The sequence below is a fragment of the Dendrobates tinctorius genome, unplaced genomic scaffold (genome assembly GCF_039654945.1).
Source record: "Dendrobates tinctorius isolate UK_male_01 unplaced genomic scaffold, ASM3965494v1 ptg000011l, whole genome shotgun sequence".
In the NCBI taxonomy this organism is placed as follows: domain Eukaryota; kingdom Metazoa; phylum Chordata; class Amphibia; order Anura; family Dendrobatidae; genus Dendrobates; species Dendrobates tinctorius.
Genome location: NW_027361679.1, coordinates 129,292,501 through 129,316,150, shown reverse-complemented (window position 1 = coordinate 129,316,150; position 23,650 = coordinate 129,292,501). Strand labels below are relative to the sequence as shown.

Sequence of the window (23,650 nt, the reverse complement as noted above, 5' to 3'; positions counted from 1 at the left end):
AAAATAAAAAACACCAGAAGTGTGGGGTTTTTTGGCCGCCACTACTACACATAAAACAAAAATGTAATAACAGGCAATCAAAACATTGTCTCCACCTCAAAATGATACAAATGTATAAGACAGCTCAGGGTGCAAAACACAAGCCCTAACAACTCCATATCCCGAAAATTTAACACGTTACGGATCTTGGAAAAAGGTGTCACAAGTGAATTTTTTTTTCCTTTTGTAAAATTTTAATTCCTTTTTCACACCTTAAATAAGAAACAAAATACTGTGCAAGTGTGGTATCGCTATAATCGTACTGACCTGGAAAATCATATTGCCACGTCAGTTTTACGGTAAAATGAAGGTTGCAAATAAAAAATAAAATAAAAAAAAAAAAAAACAATTGTTGAATTGTGCTTTGCTATTTTGCCACACTTAGAATTTGTTTCCCCGCTTTCCAATAAAACCACATGATAAAATTGATGATGTCATTCAAAAGTACAATTTGTCCCACAAAAAAACAACCTACATGGACAGAAAAAACAAAACAAAATTATGGCTCTTAAGGCCCCGTCACACTAAGCGATATCGCTAACAATATTGCTGTAACGTCACTGGTTTTGTGACGTTATAGCGATATTGTTAGCGATATCGCTATGTGTGATACTTGCCTCCGACCGGCTCCCCCGCTGTCTGTCGCTGATCGCGCGAGAACGTCCTGGGCCGTTTCTCGTCGTCAGCGTCCTGTGGCGCCAACGAGCGACGCGTGGACGCGGGCGGGCGGACGTAAGTATCGCCGCGTCTGACAGGTAAGTAGCGACCCCCGTCCCCAGCGATGTCGCTGGTGAGATCTGCCTGTGTGGCAGCTCACTAGCGACCACTTAGCGATGTACCAGCGATCCATATCGTTGGCGGGATCGCTGGTGCATCGCTAAGTGTGACAGTACCTTTAGAATAAGGGGAGGAAAAAACGAAGGTGGAAAATTGAAACTTCTCCTGGTACTTAAGGTGATAAAGTGATATACATGGAATAAACATGTTATGCTTTGCAATCTTACCACACAATCTGGCTCTGTATGTTCACTGTGGGGGAAGAAAAAGACAAAACAAAAGAAAACAATAAATGGAAGAAAATCAGAGACAATGGCAGCTATAAATATTCTGCTGTAAAAAGTAACTGCTGACTCTTACACAGGGTGTGTGTCCTTCTCCCTTCTACTTAAGCCCCGAATCCGAAAAGGCTTTGACCATGTACGCTTTACACCTATGTGTGAAAGGAAGATCTTCATGTAAAGATATTAATGTAAAAAGGAACAAAAGGCTGAAAAAAAAAAAAAAACCCCAAACATACGGTACACAGACCTTATTCCATCTGCGATGAAAGGAATATGTTACGCTTACAGTTCCCAACACATCGCCTTATTAGTTTCCATATTTTAATGCTAAAAAAAGAAACAGGGCACAGCAGGAGAACGTACACATTCTCTAAAAGGAAGTTCTTACCGCCAGCTGTTTTCTGTTCCTGTTTTAAAGCTAAAAATACAGGCGTGAACACAGACCACAAATACCCTTGATAAACGATCCAAACACATTCTTCAGAAGCGGGTGCACATCAGTCCGTGTGCGTGTTCAGGTCTGCTCCCCAAAAACAATGGAAAATGGTCCCAGAATTGTTGCCTTTTGTTATAAAAGGAGACCCGGAGAAATCAGTAACCCGCTTTTCAGATTTCCACCACAAACCTTTCTAAACTCAAAAAATGAGAGTAAGGAGGTTTGAGATTGTACTAGAAAATATATCACGGTGCTTGTGGGAGACCTAGCCTAAGAGATATCTAAAGACGTTTTCAAGTGTTTATACAACTTTGATATTTTTATACTGATAACTTTCACAATATAGGAGGTCATTAAAGCGATTTTTTTTATTGACACAGTGCCAAATCTCCTTTTATATAACTGTTGCGGAGAATAAAGTTAATTTTCTCCCAGCAGCGTTCGGCAACGTGAAGACACCGGCCAAAAATTATGGCGCTATTAACTTGCAGATTAATCCCATATCTGCAGGTGGTTAATAGTATTTTTGTTTTCCTGGTGACAGGTTGTCACAATTCATTTTGGATTTATGGCAGCACTGGTTCTGCTATAATTTAAATGCTGTTTTTGTCCGTTTGGGCCAGCAAGGGTTAATATCAGTATCCTTGCTGGTAGCTGCTTTTTGGCTGGTCAGTTGATGTGGGTGGTGACCACTCCCACCATCCTTTAAATAGTCCCATGACGCATCAGCTGACTGTCGGTAATAGAATAATTCTTTGCAGACCAGCCTGGAGTTAGTAGCTATCTGGTGTCAGTGGTGTTGCTGCGGTGGAGTTTGGATCCCTGGTGCTGAATCTTCTGCTGCTTGGAGTTTTGCAGCAGAGCCAGTATTGTTCCCTAATCTTTGTCTGTCTCGGGTTTGTCACTTCCCCCGTGTTTGTACCATCTGCAGTGGTGATGCTAGCGTCCTTGCCGGCCAGTGCACTAGCCAAGGAATAGTGAGGTGACAATCAGGGACTAGGCACATGAAGCGGCAAGGTTGAAGGACCCCCATAGGGCATTAGGGAAGCTTAGGGAAAGGCACAGGTTGGAGTCAGGAGATGTCCCTTCCCTTGTTCCCTATCGTTAGGGCCTTCCTCTCCCTTTTCCATCCTGTAGCTGGTGTATGCTGTGTCGTCCGCAGGATTTACCCATGTTCGAGCATGACACTGGTTCGCTTTAACGCTATTTTCACGCGTTCAGTGTTTTACATCAGTATTTCTCAGGCAAAACCAGGAGTGGGTGATAAACACAAAAGTGGTTACGTGTTTCTATTATACTTTTCCTCTGATTGTGCCTCTCCTGGTTTTGGGTTACAAATACTGACATAAAATACTGAACATGGAACCTTCAAAAGGAAGCTGAAGACCTACCTCTTCCAACAAACCTACAACCTGCAGTAACCACCAAACCGTAATAGCATGCTATTTCTTCCATGAGGAAGCCACATTTTGTGAGGCGATACGCGTGGGAACCTATTCCACACTCTCTCTTCCCCTTGCTTCTATGGCTCCGTTTTGAATCCCAGGGTCCATATACAGTTTGGTGTGTGAGGGCACTCCATTTCAGGAATGGGTTTTTATAGCCATTATTTTTCCATTCTGTGTGCCTCATTAGTTCAAAATCTGTGGCTATGTAGTGAGGAGCTTGAACTCTTTGGATAATTTTTTCCTCATATGCCACTTTATGGTTTCTTGGGCCCATATGGTACTATATATATATATATATATATATATATATATATATATATATATTTATATTACAGCCACATAGGATTTTCTTATGGTGTTTGTAATAGTATATTATATTCATAACAAACTTTGTAGGGGCCTTCTGTATTTGCTTTGGGGAATTTTTGTGTGGGTTGTCATTACTTCTATACTAAAGCATGACTCATATAGGTCTTCTTGTATGTATTTTAAAATGTTTTTAAACATGTGTGCTTTTTGTCTGTTTCTAATTTTGATATCTGTTAATAAAGTGCTATATATATATATTTTTATGCAATTGAGGTGCTCCCTTGTTATTGGGCATGATCTTTTCTCTTGGTTTGTTGTCATACACATACAATTCAGTACAACCTTAAAGCATTTTCTCTTATTTTCTTTGATGGGAAAAAAAAATACCTTCTAAAGATGTTGGAAAGCGGAAACCTTCAAATTCCACAGCCTCTGAAATAAAGACAGAAGAAAGTCATAAACAAAATAATAAAGATATGAAGGTCATCCCCCAGATATGGAAGCGATCCCACTGTCTGCACAATGTGCTTACCAGGCCGCTCGGTTCCTGTCCCGTTACTCTCGGCAAACTTCCTGATCAGCTTTTCTATGGCCACATTTTCCATGTTGTGTTTAAACTCTTCCTGAACCTGAATAGACAGTAAAATTGAAGGCAATCTGAAGCCAATCTCCTGGGGGATCACGGCAGAGCGGCCATCTAAACCCGACAAATTATTTTATGTCCTGACCTTAAGTTTTACAACAATGTAGCCAGTATAGAGGCCTGAGGTCGAATTTTGAGGGAAGATGAATAACGACTTCTTTGAAATCTGTATTATAGTTATTACTATCCTACAATGTGGCCGTGGAAGAGGATGGGCCTTTGGCATTTTTTTCCATGAATCTATCTTCCGCACAGACCTAAAAACTGTAGTGGTACGCAAATGTGTGACGAAATAGAAAAACAATCATTTTGACGCTTCAAGGCCTAGTGAATAGGGACTAGCTGCAATGTCAGACATAGCCCAATGGGCAAGAGTGGCGCATTTTATACATCCAGCTCAAGCACACTGCCTCCAGTGGACTATCTATTGTATGAGGGACTGGTTAATAGGAAATGCATGGGGGAATTTTAACAAAAAAAGGAAACTTTTACCTGTCCAATCTGTACATGAGTATCCTCAATCGAATGCGAATACGCTGCAACAAGCCGCTTCATTTGTGTGAGGTGAGCTGCCTCTGTGTCTTGAAATAACTGAAAGAAGGAGGCACATTTTATATATTCCTCAGATCAAAATATAGTCTAATACTTTTATAGCACTGGATATGAAAACACTAACCGTCAAGGGCAAAATATTCCACAAATTCAGGATAAGTGCTTATTCAATGTTTGCATGCCAGTACACGCATTCAGTTTGTCGGTTCCGTGTTAAGAACAGATAAGTGGAACTTATGTGCAAAAGTGATCGGTTGCATCAGTTCAGCAAATGGAAGCCGAAGGCCATTGATTATTATTGGGACCATCTGGGTTCGGTCTGATGAACGCTTTTTTAAAACAGCATATAGAAGCCACTTGTGCAGAACTTTTACTTTTGTTAGAAAAACAGAACCCAGACAGACTGCATAATAATCAATGGGGCCCTCTGCTTCCGTTTGTGTAAGTGATGCGCATGAATAAGTCTGTTCCTTATAGCAAAAAAATATATGGAACAGGCAAATGGAAGGTGCAACATACAACATGTGAACGCATTTTTTTTTTTTTTTTTTTGTAGCAGTGAGCATATTGGGGCAGTTACTCCTCTGTATACAGTGAAGTTAGTTAGGCTGCATTAGCTATAAGCAAAGCAAAACTCTCTCCATCACACTATTTCTGCATTTACACTTCTTAACATATTACTCACTCCGTACAGCTTTTCTCAAAAACGGTCGACAACCCCTTCACCCCAAAGCCTGTTTTCACCTTAGGCCTGTTTCACACTTCAGTTTTTTTCCATCAGTCAAGATCCGCCGTTTTGCTAAAAAAACGGATCCGCCATTTTGTTTGGCGGATCCGTTTTTATCCCCATTGACTTGCATTACTGGTGGATCTTGACGGATGGCCATCCGTCGGATCCGTTTTTTTGCGGATCCGCCAATGTTTTAGCGTCCGCCGACATGCCCGGACGGAGCTTGTAACGTTTTTTGGCTGAAGGATCCGCATTTTTGTACTGCGCATGCCCGGAGGAATGATTTCAGCCGGAAATTTAACCCTGAAATCATTTCTGCCGGACGCTAAAAATTCTCTCTCTCTCCCCCCCGGACTGCGGTTCCTTTAAAATTCTTCAGCCAACGGATCCGTCAAAAAACCGGTCCGCTGACACCCGTTAACTTCAGTTTTCAACGGATCCGCTTTCCGCCATTTTGGCGGATTTTAACTGACAACAAAAAACTGAAGTGTGAAACAGGCATTACTGACCAGGCCAAATTTACAATTCTGACCACTTTATGGCGGAAATAACTCTGGAATCCATCAATGGATCCCACCGATTGTTTACTTTTGAAAAAAAAACAAAACAAAAAGGGAAGTTTGATAAATTTAGAAATTTTCAAACTTTTAATTTTTATGCCCTTAAATCAGAGCGCTTTGTCACACAAAGTAGTTAATAAAATTTCCCACATGTCTACTTTACATGAGCATAGAAGAATAAAATCCAAAAAACTTTATTCGGAATCCATATACAAAGAAGAAAAACACCAGACCTGAACACCCAGAGGAAAGGTTGGTGCTGGGAGACTGGATGAGTTTCGAACAGCAAGTGCTCTTAAGGCCCCGTCTCACTTAGATCGCTAGCGAGATCGCTGAAGCGTCACCGATTTTGTGCTGCAACAGCGACCTCGCAAGTGATCTCGTTACGTGTGACACTTAGGCTGGTTTCACATTTGCGTTAAAACAACGCTGCGCCCTGCGTCGTTAAGCCCCGCCCCGAGCCGGCTCCCTGCCCGCCCCATCCGGGATCACCGCCTACTTTCGCATTTGCACGCATGCGATCGGCGCACCCTATCTTTAGCATAGGGTGCGCAGATCATGCGCTGCCAGTGTGAAAGTAGCGTGCTGCGCACTTTTGACGGTGCGCCGTGCGCGCCGAAATGCAGCATGTTGCATTTCGGCGCGCACGGCGCACAGTCAAAAGTTCGCAGCACGCTACTTTCACACTGGCAGCGCATGATCTGCGCACCCTATGCTAAAGATAGGGTGCGCCGATCGCATGCGTGCAAATGCGAAAGTAGGCGGTGATCCCGGATGGGGCGGGCAGGGAGCCGGCTCGGGGCGGGGCTTAACGACGCAGGGCGCAGCGTTGTTTTAACGCAAATGTGAAACCAGCCTTAGCAGCGACCAGGCCCCCGCTGCGATGTCGCGGATCGTGCTCGAATGTCCTGGGCCATTTTTTGATCACTTGGCGACGCAGAACTCAGGGACGCAGGCGGGAGTCGTCAGAATCGCTGCTGTGTGACAAGATCCCAACGACCGCCGAGGTTGTTATGCGGATCGCCGGATCGTTGCTGCGTCGTTGGGCAAATCTGACTGCTTGACAGCTTACTAGCGACCATTTAGTGACGCACCAGCGATCCTTACCAGGTCGTATCGTTGTCGGGGTCGCTTAGTGTAACGGTACCCTTAGACTCAGTCATAGTCTAACAACACTTGCTGTTCAAGACACGTCCAGTCTCCCAGCAGCAACCTTTCGTCCGGGTGCTCCGGTCGGGTGTTTTTCTTCTTTGTATATGGATTCCGAATAAAGTTTTTTTGATTTTATTCTTCTGAGCTGGATCTTTCTTCTCAAGAATTGCATTATTCACCGTCTGACAGGGACGTGGTCCGTGCTTTGAAGATATACTGGCATGTGAAGGGTGAGCTGGACTAATCTTCCACTGTACTTTACATGAGCACAATTTTTTAAAGCTTTTTTTTGTTAAGTTAGAAGGGTTAAAAATTAAACAGTGATTTCTTTAAACAAAATTTACAATGTATTTTTAACCCCTTAATGACTGCCCATAAATTTTTTAATGGCGGCATTTACGGATACTTATTCCTAAGCGCTGCTTTTTAATGGCGTTGAAAAATAAGGTTATAGAACCCCCAGTGTCGGAAAACACAGATATTACTTAAAGATAATGTGTTTTTACATAACCCATGACAGTACCACGAGAGAGGGGATCCACTCTTCAAGGACAGGAAACCTTCAAGATAAAAAAGGGTGGCTCCTATCTCCGCATCAGTTGGTTTACAGAGCATGAGAGGAAACTCCCAGGTTGCACATAAATCATATTCATTCTTGGCTCCCAGCACCCAAAAGGAGAGTATGAACAAAGTGAAGGAAGGGAGGGAATACAAGGGTGCCGTCATGGGTTACGAAAAAACACAGTACCGGTAAGTAATATCAGCGTTTTTCAGTCACCTATGACGGCACCAAGAGAGCATTTCAGAGACATATTCTTAAGGAGGGACCACAGCCTGTAAGAACTCTTATCCCGAATGTGAGGTTAGAGGAGGCAGACAGATCCAGCCTATGGTGTTTAACCCTCGGACGGGACTAATGTGCCTGACAGGAGCTTCTTTTACTTTTATTTCTCCCTCCTCACCAGATTGTTATGAAATCCCCTCCCTTCAGGTGGCTTCCTGGCTCTAGCTGCTGTGTGAAACCGGATACCACAGTTGGATTGCAGAGCTTCAGGAGGGCAGACATAACTGTGCTGGCTTCTCAGGCTCATTGTTCCCGAACACGTCACACTTTATAAGGTTGGTATTTTATGTTTTAAGTCATCACAATTGTTTATTTAGCTAGTTTTATGAATGGATAGTGCAAAGTATGTGGATATTTCATAGAAATAAGGCAGATTACAATTGAAAGTGTGCTTCTCAGGCACATTGTTCCCTAACACATTCTTTCTCTTGCTTCAGATTATCTGCGGTGTCAGCAACAAACCCAGTGATGTTGTAAAAAGAATGGCTGAGCCCTTATTTGGATCGGGTCGCAATATAACAGCTGACAATTGGTTTTCAAATTGTGATCTGATTGATTATCTGAAAATGCAGAGGCTTTCATATGTCGGAACTGTAAGAAAAAATAAAGAATTGCCTACACAGTTTGTAAGTGTGAAAGGGAGAAAACAGTACAGGAGTATGTTTCCATTCCATAATGGAAAGGTTTTGATTTCCTATGTACCTCGTGAAAAAAAAAAAAAAAAAAAGTACTTCTCTCAACACTTCATAGTGATGGTGCCATCGATCCTGGGTCTGAGGCACAAAAAAACCTGGAGATAATTACTTTTTATAATGCAACCAAAGGGGGTGTTGATACCGCTGATCAGATGTGCTCAACTTTCAGCGTCAGCAGAAACACCAAGCGCTGGCCAATGGTCATATTTTTCACTATGTTGAATTTGGGTGGTATAAATTCACAAGTCATTTACCTTGTAAACCAGCTTGAACCACTCCGTATACGAGTCTATCTGAAAAAATTGGCCCATGAACTAGTGCTTGGAGAGCTACGCAGGAGAAGTATGAAAGCTATCGGTATCCCCTCTTGCCTTCAAGTTCAGCTCAAAAGATTCCACCCAGAAGATGATAGTAAAAATCCACCACCTGCACCACTTCCCAAAAGAAGGAGATGCACCACCTGCACCACGGAAAGCGGAAACAGAAGGCTTTCTAATTATGAATGTCACAAATGTCATAATTAGTGTTGAGCATTCCGATACCGCAAGTATCGGGTATCGGCCGATATTAGCGGTATCGGAATTCCGATACTTAATTCCGATACTTTTGTCATATCGGATTCCGGAATCGGAATCGGAATAGGAAGTTCCCATCATGCTATGAGCCTGCTTGCTTTGATTAAGCCAATGGGAATCCTCCGAAGTGTGGGCACATCCTGTTAGGCATGTAGGCATGTTAACTATTGGCATGGCTGTGATTGGCTGCCGAAATGATGTCATGATGCACTATAAAAGCCACCGCAGCCGCCATTTCTGGTCACTCTGCTGTGAATTCAGTTAGGGACAGGCTGCTGTAGAAGACTGTGAGGGACAGTTAGAAATAGCGATTCCACCAAACATCTAGTGCTTTACCCAGGCTACATAAACCACCACTGTAGCCTTCTTTGCCCTAGCAGCAGTGTTCACAGCTGTCTGCAAGGGCTGTGTGAGTGCAGCTCACGCTGTGGAGTGGGTCCTGCAGCCACGTCAGGCTGTAGGCCACCCAGTGTGATCACTGCTGCCTCATACATCTTTTATTTTTTGAGCTGCATTTTTTACATAATTTCAATCTAGTGTGCTTCCATCCGTATCCATATACGTTGGTTGCAAACACTAGTAGTAGACAGCGGAGCCTTTCTGCAGCCTTTCAGTGCTAGTGTCCACTTTGCTGCACTGTTCACGGCTGTCTGAGAGGTCTCTGACTGTGTGTGAGTGCAGCTCACGCTGAGTAGTGTGTCCTGCAGCTACGTCTGGCTGTAGGACGCTCAGCGTGCGTCAGTGCCTCACACATTTTTATTTGAGTGCAGCTCATTTTTTCTTCTATTAGTGTGCATCCATCCGTCTCCATCTACGGTGGTTGCAAACACTATAAAGGAGTACACAGCGGAGCCTTTCTGCAGCCTGTCAGTGCCAGTGCCCACTTAGCTGCACTGTTGACGGCTGTCTGAGAGGCCTCTGACTGTGTGTGAGTGCAGCTCACGCTGAGTAGAGTGTCCTGCAGCTACGTCTGGTTGTAGGACGCTCAACGTGCGTCACTGCCTCACACATATTTGTCTTTGAGTGCAGCTCATTTTTTCTTCTCCTATTAGTGTGCATCCATCCGTATCCATCAACATTGGTTGGTTGCAAACACTATATAGGAGTAGATAGAGGAGCCTTTTTTTCTGGCTTGTGCCCTGCCGGCGCAGCCAGATTAGTATTACCCAATTTTTTTGGAGCCTCATCTTTTGCATTGTAGGTTACCTGCCTGCATTGTAATAGCTCCAAAAAGTTGGTGATACTATCAGTTTCAATTCTTTGTTCACATACTTTGAGTTTGTTTCCAACAAAGAAACCACAAAAAAAGTTCACCAAACACTACATTTTGAACTTGTGTAGGCCACATCAGCTCCTATTAAAGTCTAGTCCACACACACACACACACTTCATAAAATTAGTGTTTCTTGTACCTGTAACCAGCTGTTCAGGAATAAGCACACTAAGGCCCCCCTTTGTACTTTTTTGCCTATCTTAAGCAGTCTTGCAAGATGAAGAAGGCAGGGAGTAAGGCGCGTGGGCGTGGGCGTGGAGTTTCAGCAGGGAGAGGACGTGGGGATTCTGCAGGGAGAGGACGTGGGGATTCTACAGGTAGAGGACGTGGGGATTCTGGGCCTGCTGCGGGCACCAGTGGATCAGCATCCCCCAGTTTTAGCAGGCAACAGTCCTTTATGCGCAGCTTTGTAGGACCTCAACGTACCCCACTGCTGCGGGAGGAACAAATTGAAGCCGTTGTCGGATGGATGGCAGCTAACGCATCGACTTCAATTACTTCCGCATCCTCTCAGGGTCAGAGCACCGAAGAGCAACCATCTGTCTCTTCACCACCTGCCAAAGTGCCCAGGCAGTCAGAGAGACATGGACAGGAGCCATCACAGTCTCTACTTCTGTTCTCGGAATCTGTTGGCTTGGAAAGAGGGGGCCAGCCAAGCAGCATTCCTGAATGTGAAGAAGAGGGAGTATGCAGTGATGCGCAACTTCTTTGTCCCTCTGAATCTGAAGAGGCGAGTGGGCCAGTGCCTATGGTCAGCACACCTCAGTACGCATCAGATGATGACGAGACTCAGTTGCCACTTTCTGGTGCGTACGGTGCTGGCGAGACAACCCCGGAGAAGCAGCTGTTTGAAGAGGGGAGGGAAGATGATGAGGTCCTTGACCCATCATGGCGTGAGCAACAGGAAGGTGGTGGGAGCAGCTCGGAGGAAGAGATTCCCCTACCGGCCAAAACAGGAGGCAGAGGGAGGGGGAAGACTTGGTTGCCTGTACCCTCCACTTCGGCACCCGTTAGGAGCATTCCTCCTTCCAAAGGCAAACCGGGCGCTCACAAGAGTTGCAGTGCGTGGTCCTTTTTTGACACAGTTGCAGATGACATTTGCTTTGTCAAATGCAAGCTGTGTCATCAGAGAGTCAAAAGAGGGAGAAATGTCAGCAACCTCAATACCACAAATATGTGGAAACATGTGCGCACCAAGCACGAGTTGGAGTTGCAGAGACACCCTGAAGACGTAGGCCAACGTACAGCACCACCTACCACCTCTTCAGTTCGTGTTGGGCCCTCTTCCTCCAGCTCACACACTGCTGGTTCGGCTTCCTCACAGGATCGCCAAGGAAGAACCTCTGCCACTGTTGTCCGGAGACCCTGTCAGATTACACCCATAGCAGCACGTTCCCATCCATCACAGCCATCGGTAGCACAGGCATGGGATAAAAGGCGCCCTTACTCGGCAAACCATCCCCGAGCACAGTCTCTGAATGCTGGCATTGCCAAACTTCTGGCAGTTGAAATGCTGTCATTCAGGCTGGTGGACACTGACACCTTCCGGGACTTAATGGCATTGGCAGTCCCCCAATACAACGTGCCCAGCCGCTTTTATTTCAGCAGGCGAGCCGTCCCTGCCCTGCAGAAACATGTTGAGGGCAAAATAAAACATGCGCTACTAAACGCCGTTAGTAGCAAGGTCCACCTGACCACCGATGCGTGGACCAGTAACCATGGACAGGGACGATACCTTTCCCTCACTGCCCACTGGGTCAATGTTGTGGAGCCGGGTACGGATCTGGAGAGTGGCGCTGTACGTGTTCTTCCAACGCCACGGATTGCAGGACTCCAGTCTGTACACATAGACTCCTCCTCCTACTCAAGTTCCTCAGAAACAGCAGAGCAGGAGCCTGTTACGACCGATATGAGCACAGCCGTGGCCAAACGTCAACAGGCTGTACTCAAATTAATTTCTTTGGGGAATCGAAGCCACACAGCGCAGGAGCTCTGGAATGCTATCAAGCTGGAGAGCGATGTGTGGTTTGGGCCAGCGAATCTCCAGCCGGGCTTGGTAGTGTGTGACAATGGCCGAAATCTGGTGGCAGCTCTTGGCCTAGGCAACCTCACACACATCCCATGTCTGGCACATGTTCTTAACTTGGTCGTGCAGAGCTTTCTGAGGGACTATCCGGATCTTGCTGCACTGTTGCACAAGGTCCGCATAGAGTGCGCTCACTTGCGACGTTCCAGCACGGCAAGATCGCGCCTCGCTGCTCTGCAGCGACGATTTGGCCTTCCGGAACATCGCATCATATGTGACCTACCCACCCGGTGGAATTCAACGTTACATATGTTGGAGCGGTTGTGTGAGCAGCAGGCAGCAGTCATGGAGTACCAGCTGCATCAGGCGCAAACAAGTCGCACTGTGCGCCGTTCACACTTCAGCACCATTGAGTGGGCCTCTATGAAGGACATCTGCCTCGTTTTGCGTGCCTTCGATGAATCCACGCGGATGGCGAGTGCAGATGATGCACTAGTCAGCATGACTGTCCCCCTTATCTGCCTGCTTCAACAAACACTGCAAGCACTAAGGGATGAGGTTTCAGAAGAGGTGGAGGATGAGGAGTCCCAAATGCCATCTGCTTCTGGACAGTCTGCGCTACGTGTTTCCTCACAAAGGCCTAGGCAGGGGACACTTTGTGAGGAGGATGAGGAGGAGTCGATGGAGGAGGAAGACATCTCTCCAGAGGAGGGAGGTACACAAACCTCTACTCAGTATGTACAGCGAGGGTGGGGTGATGCAGAGCAGGCCGAGGTCACGCCTCAAACAGGGGACAGCGGTTCTTTGGCAGTTGGGAGTCTGCAGCACATGGTTGATTTCATGCTGCAGTGCCTGAGAAACGACCGCCGCATCGCCCACATTCTCGTCTCGGCTGATTATTGGGTGTACACCCTCCTAGATCCTCGCTACCGGGACAGCGTACAAAGGCTCATACCAACGTTGAACCGGGAGCGTAAAATGCGGGAGTACGAAGAGTCACTGGTGCAGTCCATAATGTTTTCCATTCCACCCGACAGCATTGTTGCTAGTGCTTTACAAAGCAGCTCTGTGCGTCGAGGCAGTGGAGGAAACTCTGCACAAAGAGGGAGCAGAGGCAGCGCCGCAGCACAAGGCAAGACCACTATGGCCCAAATGTGGCAAAGTTTTGTGTGTCCACCACAATTGTCTACACCATCAGCGACGCCTCGAGTCAGCAGGAGGCAACGCTTCCGTCAGATGGTGTCAGACTACATGTCTTGCCCTGTCGCTGTACTCCCAGATGGCTCTTCCCCCTTCAAGTTTTGGGTCTCTAAGCTGGATACATGGCCAGAGCTTAGCCAGTATGCATTGGAGGTGCTGGCTTGCCCTGCTGCCAGTGTATTATCGGAACGTGTCTTTAGTGCTGCAGGTGGTGTACTAACAGACCGTCGCACGCGACTATCTTCCGATAATGTTGACCGGCTGACTTTTCTGAAAATGAACAAGGCCTGGATCTCCAAAGACTTTGCCATTCCTCCTACAGACTAAATTAGTGGTTGGCAACTGTATCCAGGTCTGCTGGTGTGTTAATTTTTCTACCACCTGAACTATAATCCCTTTGCTTCAACACAGCCAGTTGTCGCTCAGATGTGTCGTCTGCACAGAGAAACACACTAGCTCCTGTGTTAGTGGGGTTCAGTAATGCCAGCTGATCCCCTGCTGTGTGGACGGCAAAGTCACCAGCTCCATCAACATTCAAACCACTACTGATTTTTAACCGTGCCCAACTTAGGTCTCTGGCTCCACTGTCTCTACTATTTCCCCTGACCTCCAACCCCGCCATCTACATCTCTGAAGTGGCGTCAGCACAATCTACACTTGTTCCTGTGTTCCTGTGGCTCAGTCCCATCAGTTTATCCCCTGATGTGTGTCCGGCAAGGTCTCCTGCTCTGTCCACATTCCCATAACCAGTAGTGGGAATGAGGACAGAGCTGGCGAACTTGCCGGACAAACATCAGGGGATCAACTGACGGGACTGAGCACCAGTAACACAGGAACAAGTGTAGATTGTGCTGACGCCACTTCAGAGATGTAGCTGGCGGGGTTGGAGGCCAGGGTAAATAGTAGAGACAGTGGAGCCAGAGGCCTAAGTGGAGCATGGTTAGAATCAGTAGTAGTCCACAACCTCCATAAAAACCGCTGCCCATTGGCCTCTGCATGCGGCATGCGTAATCCTGGGCTCCAACAGCTTCAGTTGGTGTTCAGAAGTGTCGTCTCCACAGAGCCAAACACCTTCGTTCAAGTGTTAGTGGGGTTCAGCACTGCCAGCTGTTCCCCTGCTGTGGAGATGGCAAGTCTCCTGCTGCCTTCACCTGCCAAAATCCAGTAGGCCCCAGCCTGCTCCTCGCCTAATCCTGGGCTCCAACAGCGTCAGTTGGTGTTCAGAAGTGTCGTCTCCACAGAGCCAAACACCTTCGTTAGAGTGTTAGTGGGGTTCAGCACTGCCAGCTGTTCCCCTGCTGTGGAGATGGCAAGTCTCCTGCTGCCTTCACCTGCCAAAATCCAGTAGGCCCCAGCCTGCTCCTCGCCTAATCCTGGGCTCCAACAGCGTCAGTTGGTGTTCAGAAGTGTCGTCTCCACAGAGCCAAACACCTTCGTTAGAGTGTTAGTGGGGTTCAGCACTGCCAGCTGTTCCCCTGCTGTGGAGATGGCAAGTCTCCTGCTGCCTTCACCTGCCAAAATCCAGTAGGCCCCAGCCTGCTCCTCGCCTAATCCTGGGCTCCAACAGCGTCAGTTGGTGTTCAGAAGTGTCGTCTCCACAGAGCCAAACACCTTCGTTAGAGTGTTAGTGGGGTTCAGCACTGCCAGCTGTTCCCCTGCTGTGGAGATGGCAAGTCTCCTGCTGCCTTCACCTGCCAAAATCCAGTAGGCCCCAGCCTGCTCCTCGCCTAATCCTGGGCTCCAACAGCGTCAGTTGGTGTTCAGAAGTGTCGTCTCCACAGAGCCAAACACATTCGTTAGAGTGTTAGTGGGGTTCAGCACTGCCAGCTGTTCCCCTGCTGTGGAGATGGCAAGTCTCCTGCTGCCTTCACCTACCAAAATCCAGTAGGCCCCAGCCTGCTCCTCGCCTAATCCTGGGCTCCAACAGCGTCAGTTGGTGTTCAGAAGTGTCGTCTCCACAGAGCCAAACACCTTCGTTAGAGTGTTAGTGGGGTTCAGCACTGCCAGCTGTTCCCCTGCTGTGGAGATGGCAAGTCTCCTGCTGCCTTCACGTGCCAAAATCCAGTAGGCCCCAGCCTGCTCCTCGCCTAATCCTGGGCTCCAACAGCGTCAGTTGGTGTTCAGAAGTGTCGTCTCCACAGAGCCAAACACCTTCGTTAGAGTGTTAGTGGGGTTCAGCACTGCCAGCTGTTCCCCTGCTGTGGAGATGGCAAGTCTCCTGCTGCCTTCACGTGCCAAAATCCAGTAGGCCACAGCCTGCTCCTCGCCTAATCCTGGGCTCCAACAGCGTCAGTTGGTGTTCAGAAGTGTCGTCTCCACAGAGCCAAACACATTCGTTCAAGTGTTAGTGGGGTTCATCATTGCCAGCTGATCCCCTGCTGTGGAGATGGCAGTCTCTCCTGCTGTCTCCGCATTACAAAGACAGTAGGCCTCTGCCTACACCCTCCTATTTCCTGGGCTTCAACACAGCCAGTTGTAGTTCGGAAGTGCCGTCCACACGGAAAGAGATACTTGCTCCCGTGTCTCAGTGGGGTTCAGTTAAGTCAGCTGATCCCCTGCTGTGTGGATGGCAGTCTCTCCTGCTGTAAACTCATTCAAAATACAGTAGGCCTCTGCCTACACCCTCCTATTTCCTGGGCTTCAACACAGCCAGTTGTAGTTCGGAAGTGCCGTCCACACGGAAAGAGATACTTGCTCCCGTGTCTCAGTGGGGTTCAGTAACGTCAGCTGATCCCCTGCTGTGTGGATGTCAGTCTCTCCTGCTGTCACCTCATTCAAAATACAGTAGGCCTCTGCCTACACCCTCCTATTTCCTGGGCTTCAACACAGCCAGTTGTAGTTCGGAAGTGCCGTCCACACGGAAAGAGATACTTGCTCCCGTGTCTCAGTGGGGTTCAGTAACGTCAGCTGATCCCCTGCTGTGTGGATGGCAGTCTCTCCTGCTGTCACCTCATTCAAAATACAGTAGGCCTCTGCCTACACCCTCCTATTTCCTGGGCTTCAACACAGCCAGTTGTAGTTCGGAAGTGCCGTCCACACGGAAAGAGATACTTGCTCCCGTGTCTCAGTGGGGTTCAGTAACGTCAGCTGATCCCCTGCTGTGTGGATGGCAGTCTCTCCTGCTGTAAACTCATTCAAAATACAGTAGGCCTCTGCCTACACCCTCCTATTTCCTGGGCTTCAACACAGCCAGTTGTAGTTCGGAAGTGCCGTCCACACGGAAAGAGATACTTGCTCCCGTGTCTCAGTGGGGTTCAGTAATGTCAGCTGATCCCCTGCTGTGTGGATGGCAGTCTCTCCTGCTGTCACCTCATTCAAAATACAGTAGGCCTCTGCCTACACCCTCCTATTTCCTGGGCTTCAACACAGCCAGTTGTAGTTCGGAAGTGCCGTCCACACGGAAAGAGATACTTGCTCCCGTGTCTCAGTGGGGTTCAGTTAAGTCAGCTGATCCCCTGCTGTGTGGATGGCAGTCTCTCCTGCTGTAAACTCATTCAAAATACAGTAGGCCTCTGCCTACACCCTCCTATTTCCTGGGCTTCAACACAGCCAGTTGTAGTTCGGAAGTGCCGTCCACACGGAAAGAGATACTTGCTCCCGTGTCTCAGTGGGGTTCAGTAATGTCAGCTGATCCCCTGCTGTGTGGATGGCAGTCTCTCCTGCTGTCACCTCATTCAAAATACAGTAGGCCTCTGCCTACATCCTCCTATTTCCTGGGCTTCAACACAGCCAGTTGTAGTTCGGAAGTGCCGTCCACACGGAAAGAGATACTTGCTCCCGTGTCTCAGTGGGGTTCAGTAACGTCAGCTGATCCCCTGCTGTGTGGATGGCAGTCTCTCCTGCTGTCACCTCATTCAAAATACAGTAGGCCTCTGCCTACACCCTCCTATTTCCTGGGCTTCAACACAGCCAGTTGTAGTTCGGAAGTGCCGTCCACACGGAAAGAGATACTTGCTCCCGTGTCTCAGTGGGGTTCAGTAATGTCAGCTGATCCCCTGCTGTGTGGATGGCAAAGTCTCCTGCTGCCTACACAGTCGTACCACTACTGATTTTTAACCGTGCTCCAATTAGGCCTGTGGCTCCACTGTCTCTCGTATTTCCCCTGTCCTCCAACCCTGCCAGTTACAGCTCCGAAGTGGCGTCTGCACAATCCACACTTGTTCCTGTGTTTGTGGGGTTCAGTAACGTCAGCTGTTCCCCTGCTGTTTTGATGGCAATCTGTCCTGCTGCCTCCCAATTGACAGCACATCAGGCCTCAGCCTGCTAAGTGCTTGTCCTGGGCTCCAACATCGCCAGTTGCTGCTCATAACTGACTTTGGCACGGGTACTCCCTCCTGCCCAGCTTGGTTCCAGCCCTGCCTGCTGTTTCCGGGAAGTGTCAATGTCAGTTTGCCACCCCAAGTTGCCATGTCGTGTTGCGGTTGGGTTAGCCGAGGCTAGGGTGCCAGCAGTTTAGGTGCTTCCTATGTGGACTGCGGGTTCTGGTAAGAAAGGTTTGTTCCATAGTGCCAGTAGGACAAGCACCCCCTGTAGGACTGTGTGATTCGGTAACTGCGGCCAGCTTGCGGCATGCCAACTTTGCTTTTCAGGGGTAACTTCTGATACCCCTCCGGGTTCCAGCACCGTCAGCTGGTTCTCATCAGAGCCTTTGGCCTAGGTGCCTCCATCTCGGTATCCGAGTTCCGGCAACGTCTGCTGGTCCTTGGTAGTGCTTTGTAGCACAGGTACCTCCTGCTTAGTAACCGGGTTCCAGCACCGTCAGCTGGTCCTCGGTTGTGCCATTGGCTCTTATTCCTTCTGCTGCCCCTCCGGGTGCCAGCACTGTCAGCTGGTCCTCGCTATTTCCATTTGCTCTTGCAGCTTATGCTACCCCTCCGGGTTCCAGCACCATCAGCTGGTTCTCGTCAGAGCCTTTGGCCTAGGTGCCTCCATCTCGGTATCCGAGTTCCGGCAACGTCTGCTGGTCCTTGGTAGTGCTTTGTAGCACAGGTACCTCCTGCTTAGTAACCGGGTTCCAGCACCGTCAGCTGGTCCTCGGTTGTGCCATTGGCTCTTATTCCTTCTGCTGCCCCTCCGGGTGCCAGCACTGTCAGCTGGTCCTCGCTATTTCCATTTGCTCTTGCAGCTTATGCTACCCCTCCGGGTTCCAGCACCGTCAGCTGGTTCTCGTCAGAGCCTTTGGCCTAGGTGCCTCCATCTCGGTATCCGAGTTCCGGCAACGTCTGCTGGTCCTTGGTAGTGCTTTGTAGCACAGGTACCTCCTGCTTAGTAACCGGGTTCCAGCACCGTCAGCTGGTCCTCGGTTGTGCCATTGGCTCTTATTCCTTCTGCTGCCCCTCCGGGTGCCAGCACTGTCAGCTGGTCCTCGCTATTTCCATTTGCTCTTGCAGCTTATGCTACCCCTCCGGGTTCCAGCACCGTCAGCTGGTTCTCGTCAGAGCCTTTGGCCTAGGTGCCTCCATCTCGGTATCCGAGTTCCGGCAACGTCTGCTGGTCCTTGGTAGTGCTTTGTAGCACAGGTACCTCCTGCTTAGTAACCGGGTTCCAGCACCGTCAGCTGGTCCTCGGTAGTGCCATTGGCTCTTGTTCCTTCTGCTGCCCCTCCGGGTGCCAGTACCGTCAGCTGGTTCAAGAGGACAAAGAACAGGAAGACAACCACCAAGATGCAGAACAACAAGAGAGAGAAGACAAAGAAGCATAAAAAAAACAAAGCAGAAGAACATTAAGCATAAGACTAATACTCTGAGCAAATGATATTATCTTATTTATAAGCAGAAGAAGACTAAGCAGTGTATGGGGGTGAGTCCGTTCCTCCTCGTGGTGCCCCTGGAAAAGGCCTGCTGCTGCAGGCCAAACTGAACGCGGACAAATCCTATTGTAAATCTTTTGTGACAGGCAGAACGGAAGTGTAAACTTCTAACTTTTCTAGATAACAACTACAGGAATGCCTGACACAAACAAGAATATGATGAAGAAGAATAGGAAGAAGATGAAGAAGCTGAATATGTAGAATAATAATTGTTGAATAAGAAGAATATGAAGAATGGAAGAAGAATATGAAGAATGGAAGAAGAAGAAGAAGAAGAAGAAGAAGAAGAATATGAAGAATGGAAGAAGAAGAAGAAGAATATGAAGAATGGAAGAAGAAGAAGAAGAATATGAAGAATGGAAGAAGAAGAAGAAGAAGAAGAAGAAGAAGAAGAAGAAGAAGAAGAAGAAGAAGAAGAAGAAGAAGAAGAAGAAGAAGAAGAAGAAGAAGAAGAAGAAGAAGAAGAAGAAGAAGAAGAAGAAGAATGTAAAAAAAGGAAGTAGAAGAAGAAGAATGTAAAAAAAGGAATAAGAAGAAGAATGTAAAAAAAGGAAGTAGAAGAAGAAGAAGAAGAATGTAAAAAAAGGAAGTAGAAGAAGAAGAAGAAGAATGTAAAAAAAGGAAGTAGAAGAAGAAGAATGTAAAAAAAGGAAGTAGAAGAAGAAGAAGAAGAATGTAAAAAAAGGAAGTAGAAGAAGAAGACATACATGTCTGGCAAAATATAATGAGGCTAACATAGTCAATATCTTTGTAACTCCTAACATCTTTAAAAAAAAAGTTTAATTCCTGCTATTCCATTTGATTGGGCTAAACCTCTATGGCTTTAATGTCTCCTCCACCTCCCACAATACATTCTACATTATTCTTAGTTGTTTTTCTTCATGTAGAATTAACCTACAAGGAAAGAAAGGGTTTTTTTTAATTCCGATATTTTGGCCCCATTGACTTGCATTGGTTCCCGGTATCGGAATCGGCGATACCGATACTTTTTTTAAAGATCGGCCGATCCATTCCGATCCGATATTTTCAAGTATCGGCTGGTATCGCTCAACTCTAGTCATAATGCAATCTGCCTGACACATGCAAAAATGATGTGTAATTCTTGCTCTTTGCTCTGCAAATGTGTTTTTTTCTGGGGAAACTTCAGGATCTAATTCTGAATGAATGTGTGTGTAATATTATTTTAGGTACCTTAAAATTAAGTTTGTTTCCCTAAATTTTATTTATAGAGTTATTTGTCAGCATCAAACTGGGGGCTATTTGGCGGGAGTTTTGGAATGTTTGTATTTCAGAGTTATTAATTTTATGTTAAGTAAATGGTCTTTTTTGCACCTGATTATGTGTAGTCTCTTATTACATCCCTATGAAGGTCACTGATCACTTTTAGAGCACTGAAATTGCAAAAATTAGATATTATAGGTATTTTTCAAGCCTGCGCCTGACAGGCACATTATTACCTAACTCGTTAGTAAAGATATTGTTCCTGACGGAGGGTAGGTGGATGGAGAGGACCATGTGGCCGCCTTACTAATCTGATCGATGGAGATATCTGCTTTCTTTGCCCAAAATGTTGCCAGGGCTCTTGTAGAATGGGCATTCAGACCTTCAGGAATGGCCTTAACTCCACTAACATAAGCTAGTTTGATAGCCTCTCTAACCCATCTCGCTATGGTTCGTTTAGACACTTTAAGGCCCTTCATAGACCACTGAAAGGATACAAACAGAGCCCTCTGTTTCCTCCAGGGTTCTGTTACCTCTACATATCACAGTAAGCATCTCCAATTATCTAGGGTGTGTAGCTTTTCCTCCTTTTGGTTGCTGGGGTTAGAACAAAAAGATGGCAATAGTATTTCCTGTGCCCTGTGAAATTTTGTAACCACCTTAGGGATGTATGCCAGGTCTAACCTTAAAGCCACCTTATCTTCCATGACCTGAGTGTAACGGGAGGTCTGCTGACAAAGCTTGTATGTGGCTTATTCTGCGGGCTGATGTAAGAGCTACCAGCAGGGATGTCTTTAATGAGATTACCTTTTCCGAGATGGAGAGCAATGGTTCAAAGGGGCTCTCTGTCAATGCGGTTAATACTAAATTTAGATCTCATGGAGGTGTTCTACAGGATGGAAATGATTTGGCTCTACCACATGCCTTAATGAACCTGGAAACCCATCTATTAGCTGCTAGGTCACAATTTTATAGAGCCCCCTAGGGACAAGACTTGCACTTTAAGGGTGCCAAGTCCTAGCCCTTTCTGGAGGAACTCCAGTATAGACGTTAAAGGTATTTCTCTGTCCCACTCTGCCCCTGAAAAGGATAGAAACTTCCTCCAGGTTCTCCTGTAGATCTTAGTGGTTACCAGCTTCCTGCTACTAAGCAGGGTACAAATCAATTTAGCCGAGAACACTTTTTTCTCTAAAATGGACCTCTCAAATTCCAGGCTGTTAAATGCAGCCCGAACATTTGAGGATGTAAAAAAAGGCCCCAGGGATAGAAGATTCCAGTCCTCCAGAAGGACCCACGGATCTGATATGGACACATCATCCTTAGCCAGTAAAACCAAGACTTCTTTGGCCAAAATGGGGCTATCAGGATATATCTGGCTCTGGTTTCCCTGATCTTCCTCAAGACTGCCGGGATGAGGCACACCGGGAGAAAGGTATAGAGTAGTCCGGAGGTCCATTCCATCCTGAAGGCATCTACCATATGAGGGTTGTCTGCTGGACTCAGAACAGAATTTCTGGATCTTCCTGTTGGCCTGCGAGGTGAAAAGATCTATCTGGGGCATACCCATGTCCACTTTCTGATTGTACACCATATTCTTCAGGGACCATTCTCCCTGACTTAAGGCCCCTTTACATTTAGCGATGCACCAGCGATCCCGACCAGCGATATGACCCGGTCAGGATCGCTGGTGCATCGCTAAATGATCGCTAGTGAGCTTTCACACCTGAAGATCTCACAGCGATGCAGCAGCGATCTAGCGGTCGTTACTTACCTTTCACACGCAGCGATCCTGACGTCCTCCCGCCGGCGTCCACGCGTCGCTCGCCGGCGCCAGCAGGAAGCAGACGACGAGAAATGGAGCTGCGCGATCAGCGATGGACAGCGGGGGAGCCGGTCGGAGGTATCACACATAGCGATATCGCTGCTGCGTCACCAAATCGGTGATGCTTTAGCGATATTGTTAGCGATATCGCTATGTGTAAAACCCCCTTTACTTAGGAAGTCTGGCTTGACATTTTATGACCCTCTGATATGCAGGGCTGATAGATATGTTTCTGCTAGTAAAAATACCCACTCTGCAACCGACATTAACAACCGGGAACGAGTGTCCCCCTGGAGATTTATATAGGCCACTGTGGTCCGATTGTTGGAGAGTATTTTCACATGGAGGCCCTGCAGAAAAGGTAGCAGTCCTTTTAACGCTCTCTCTACTGCGAGAAGCTCCCAGATGCTCGAAGAGAGTAACCACTCCTCCTGCGACCATGCCTCTTGTAGCCAGTGGACATCTAGGTGTGCTCCCCACCCCCAGGGACTGGCGTCTGTCCTGACTACACTAGATATTTTGTTCACCCAGGGAACTCCTATGGGAGTTGAATCTATCCCTTGCCACCACCGGAGGGGATTGATTACTGTCTCTGAAAAGATTAGCTTGTCTTCCAAATCGCCCCCCGCAAGACTGTCTCGCTCTCCAAGACAAACCACTGAAGACTTCACGTGTGAAACTGGGCCTATTTGACTGCTGGTATACCAGCGGTTACAGAACCCAACAAGGATATTGCTCTTCTGAGGGACATTCTTGGACCTGCTGCAGCTGATGAGATAAGGCTTTTGAGGTTTCTTTCCTTTCCACCAGGAGGCGGAACTCCTGTCTTACTGAGTCTATCATTAGACCCAGAAAGACCTGTGACATTACTGGCTCCAACCTGGATTTTTTCAAGTTCAGGTGCCACCCCAGCGTCTCTAAAGCATTTCTGACCATAATGACGCGTTCCTGGCACTGGAGATATGCATCCCCCACATTCAGAAAATCGTCTAGATACGGTATGACCAATATGTTCATCTCCCAGAGATGAGCTGTCACTTTCGCAATTAGCTTAATAAATATCCGGGGGGCCATCGCTAGCCCAAAGGGAAGAGCCCTGTACTGGAAGTGTCTGATTTGTGACCGAATCTGTACTGCAACTCTGAGGAATCCGCATTGTTGTTCGTGAATAGGTACATGGTAATAGGCATCTTTGAGGTCACGGACTGCCATGTAACAGCCTGGAAACAGAACCTTCACTGCTGTCCTTACCAAC

The 23,650-nt window shown here is 47.3% G+C and overlaps 1 protein-coding gene across 6 annotated transcripts in view; it reads right to left on the bottom strand.

Annotated features, from left to right (window-relative positions):
* Positions 1 to 23,650, bottom strand: part of FCHO1 (FCH and mu domain containing endocytic adaptor 1) — a 212,451-nt gene that overhangs the window by 47,482 nt on the left and 141,319 nt on the right. For all 6 annotated transcript variants that reach the window (XM_073547749.1, XM_073547741.1, XM_073547775.1 and 3 more), the window contains exons 8-12: positions 4,429 to 4,527; positions 3,826 to 3,922; positions 3,681 to 3,725; positions 1,177 to 1,249; positions 1,044 to 1,068 (exon numbers count right to left, since the gene is read on the bottom strand). In XM_073547749.1, coding sequence (XP_073403850.1) covers positions 1,044 to 1,068; positions 1,177 to 1,249; positions 3,681 to 3,725; positions 3,826 to 3,922; positions 4,429 to 4,527 — 339 coding nt within the window. The remainder of the gene's footprint in view (positions 1 to 1,043; positions 1,069 to 1,176; positions 1,250 to 3,680; positions 3,726 to 3,825; positions 3,923 to 4,428; positions 4,528 to 23,650) is intronic.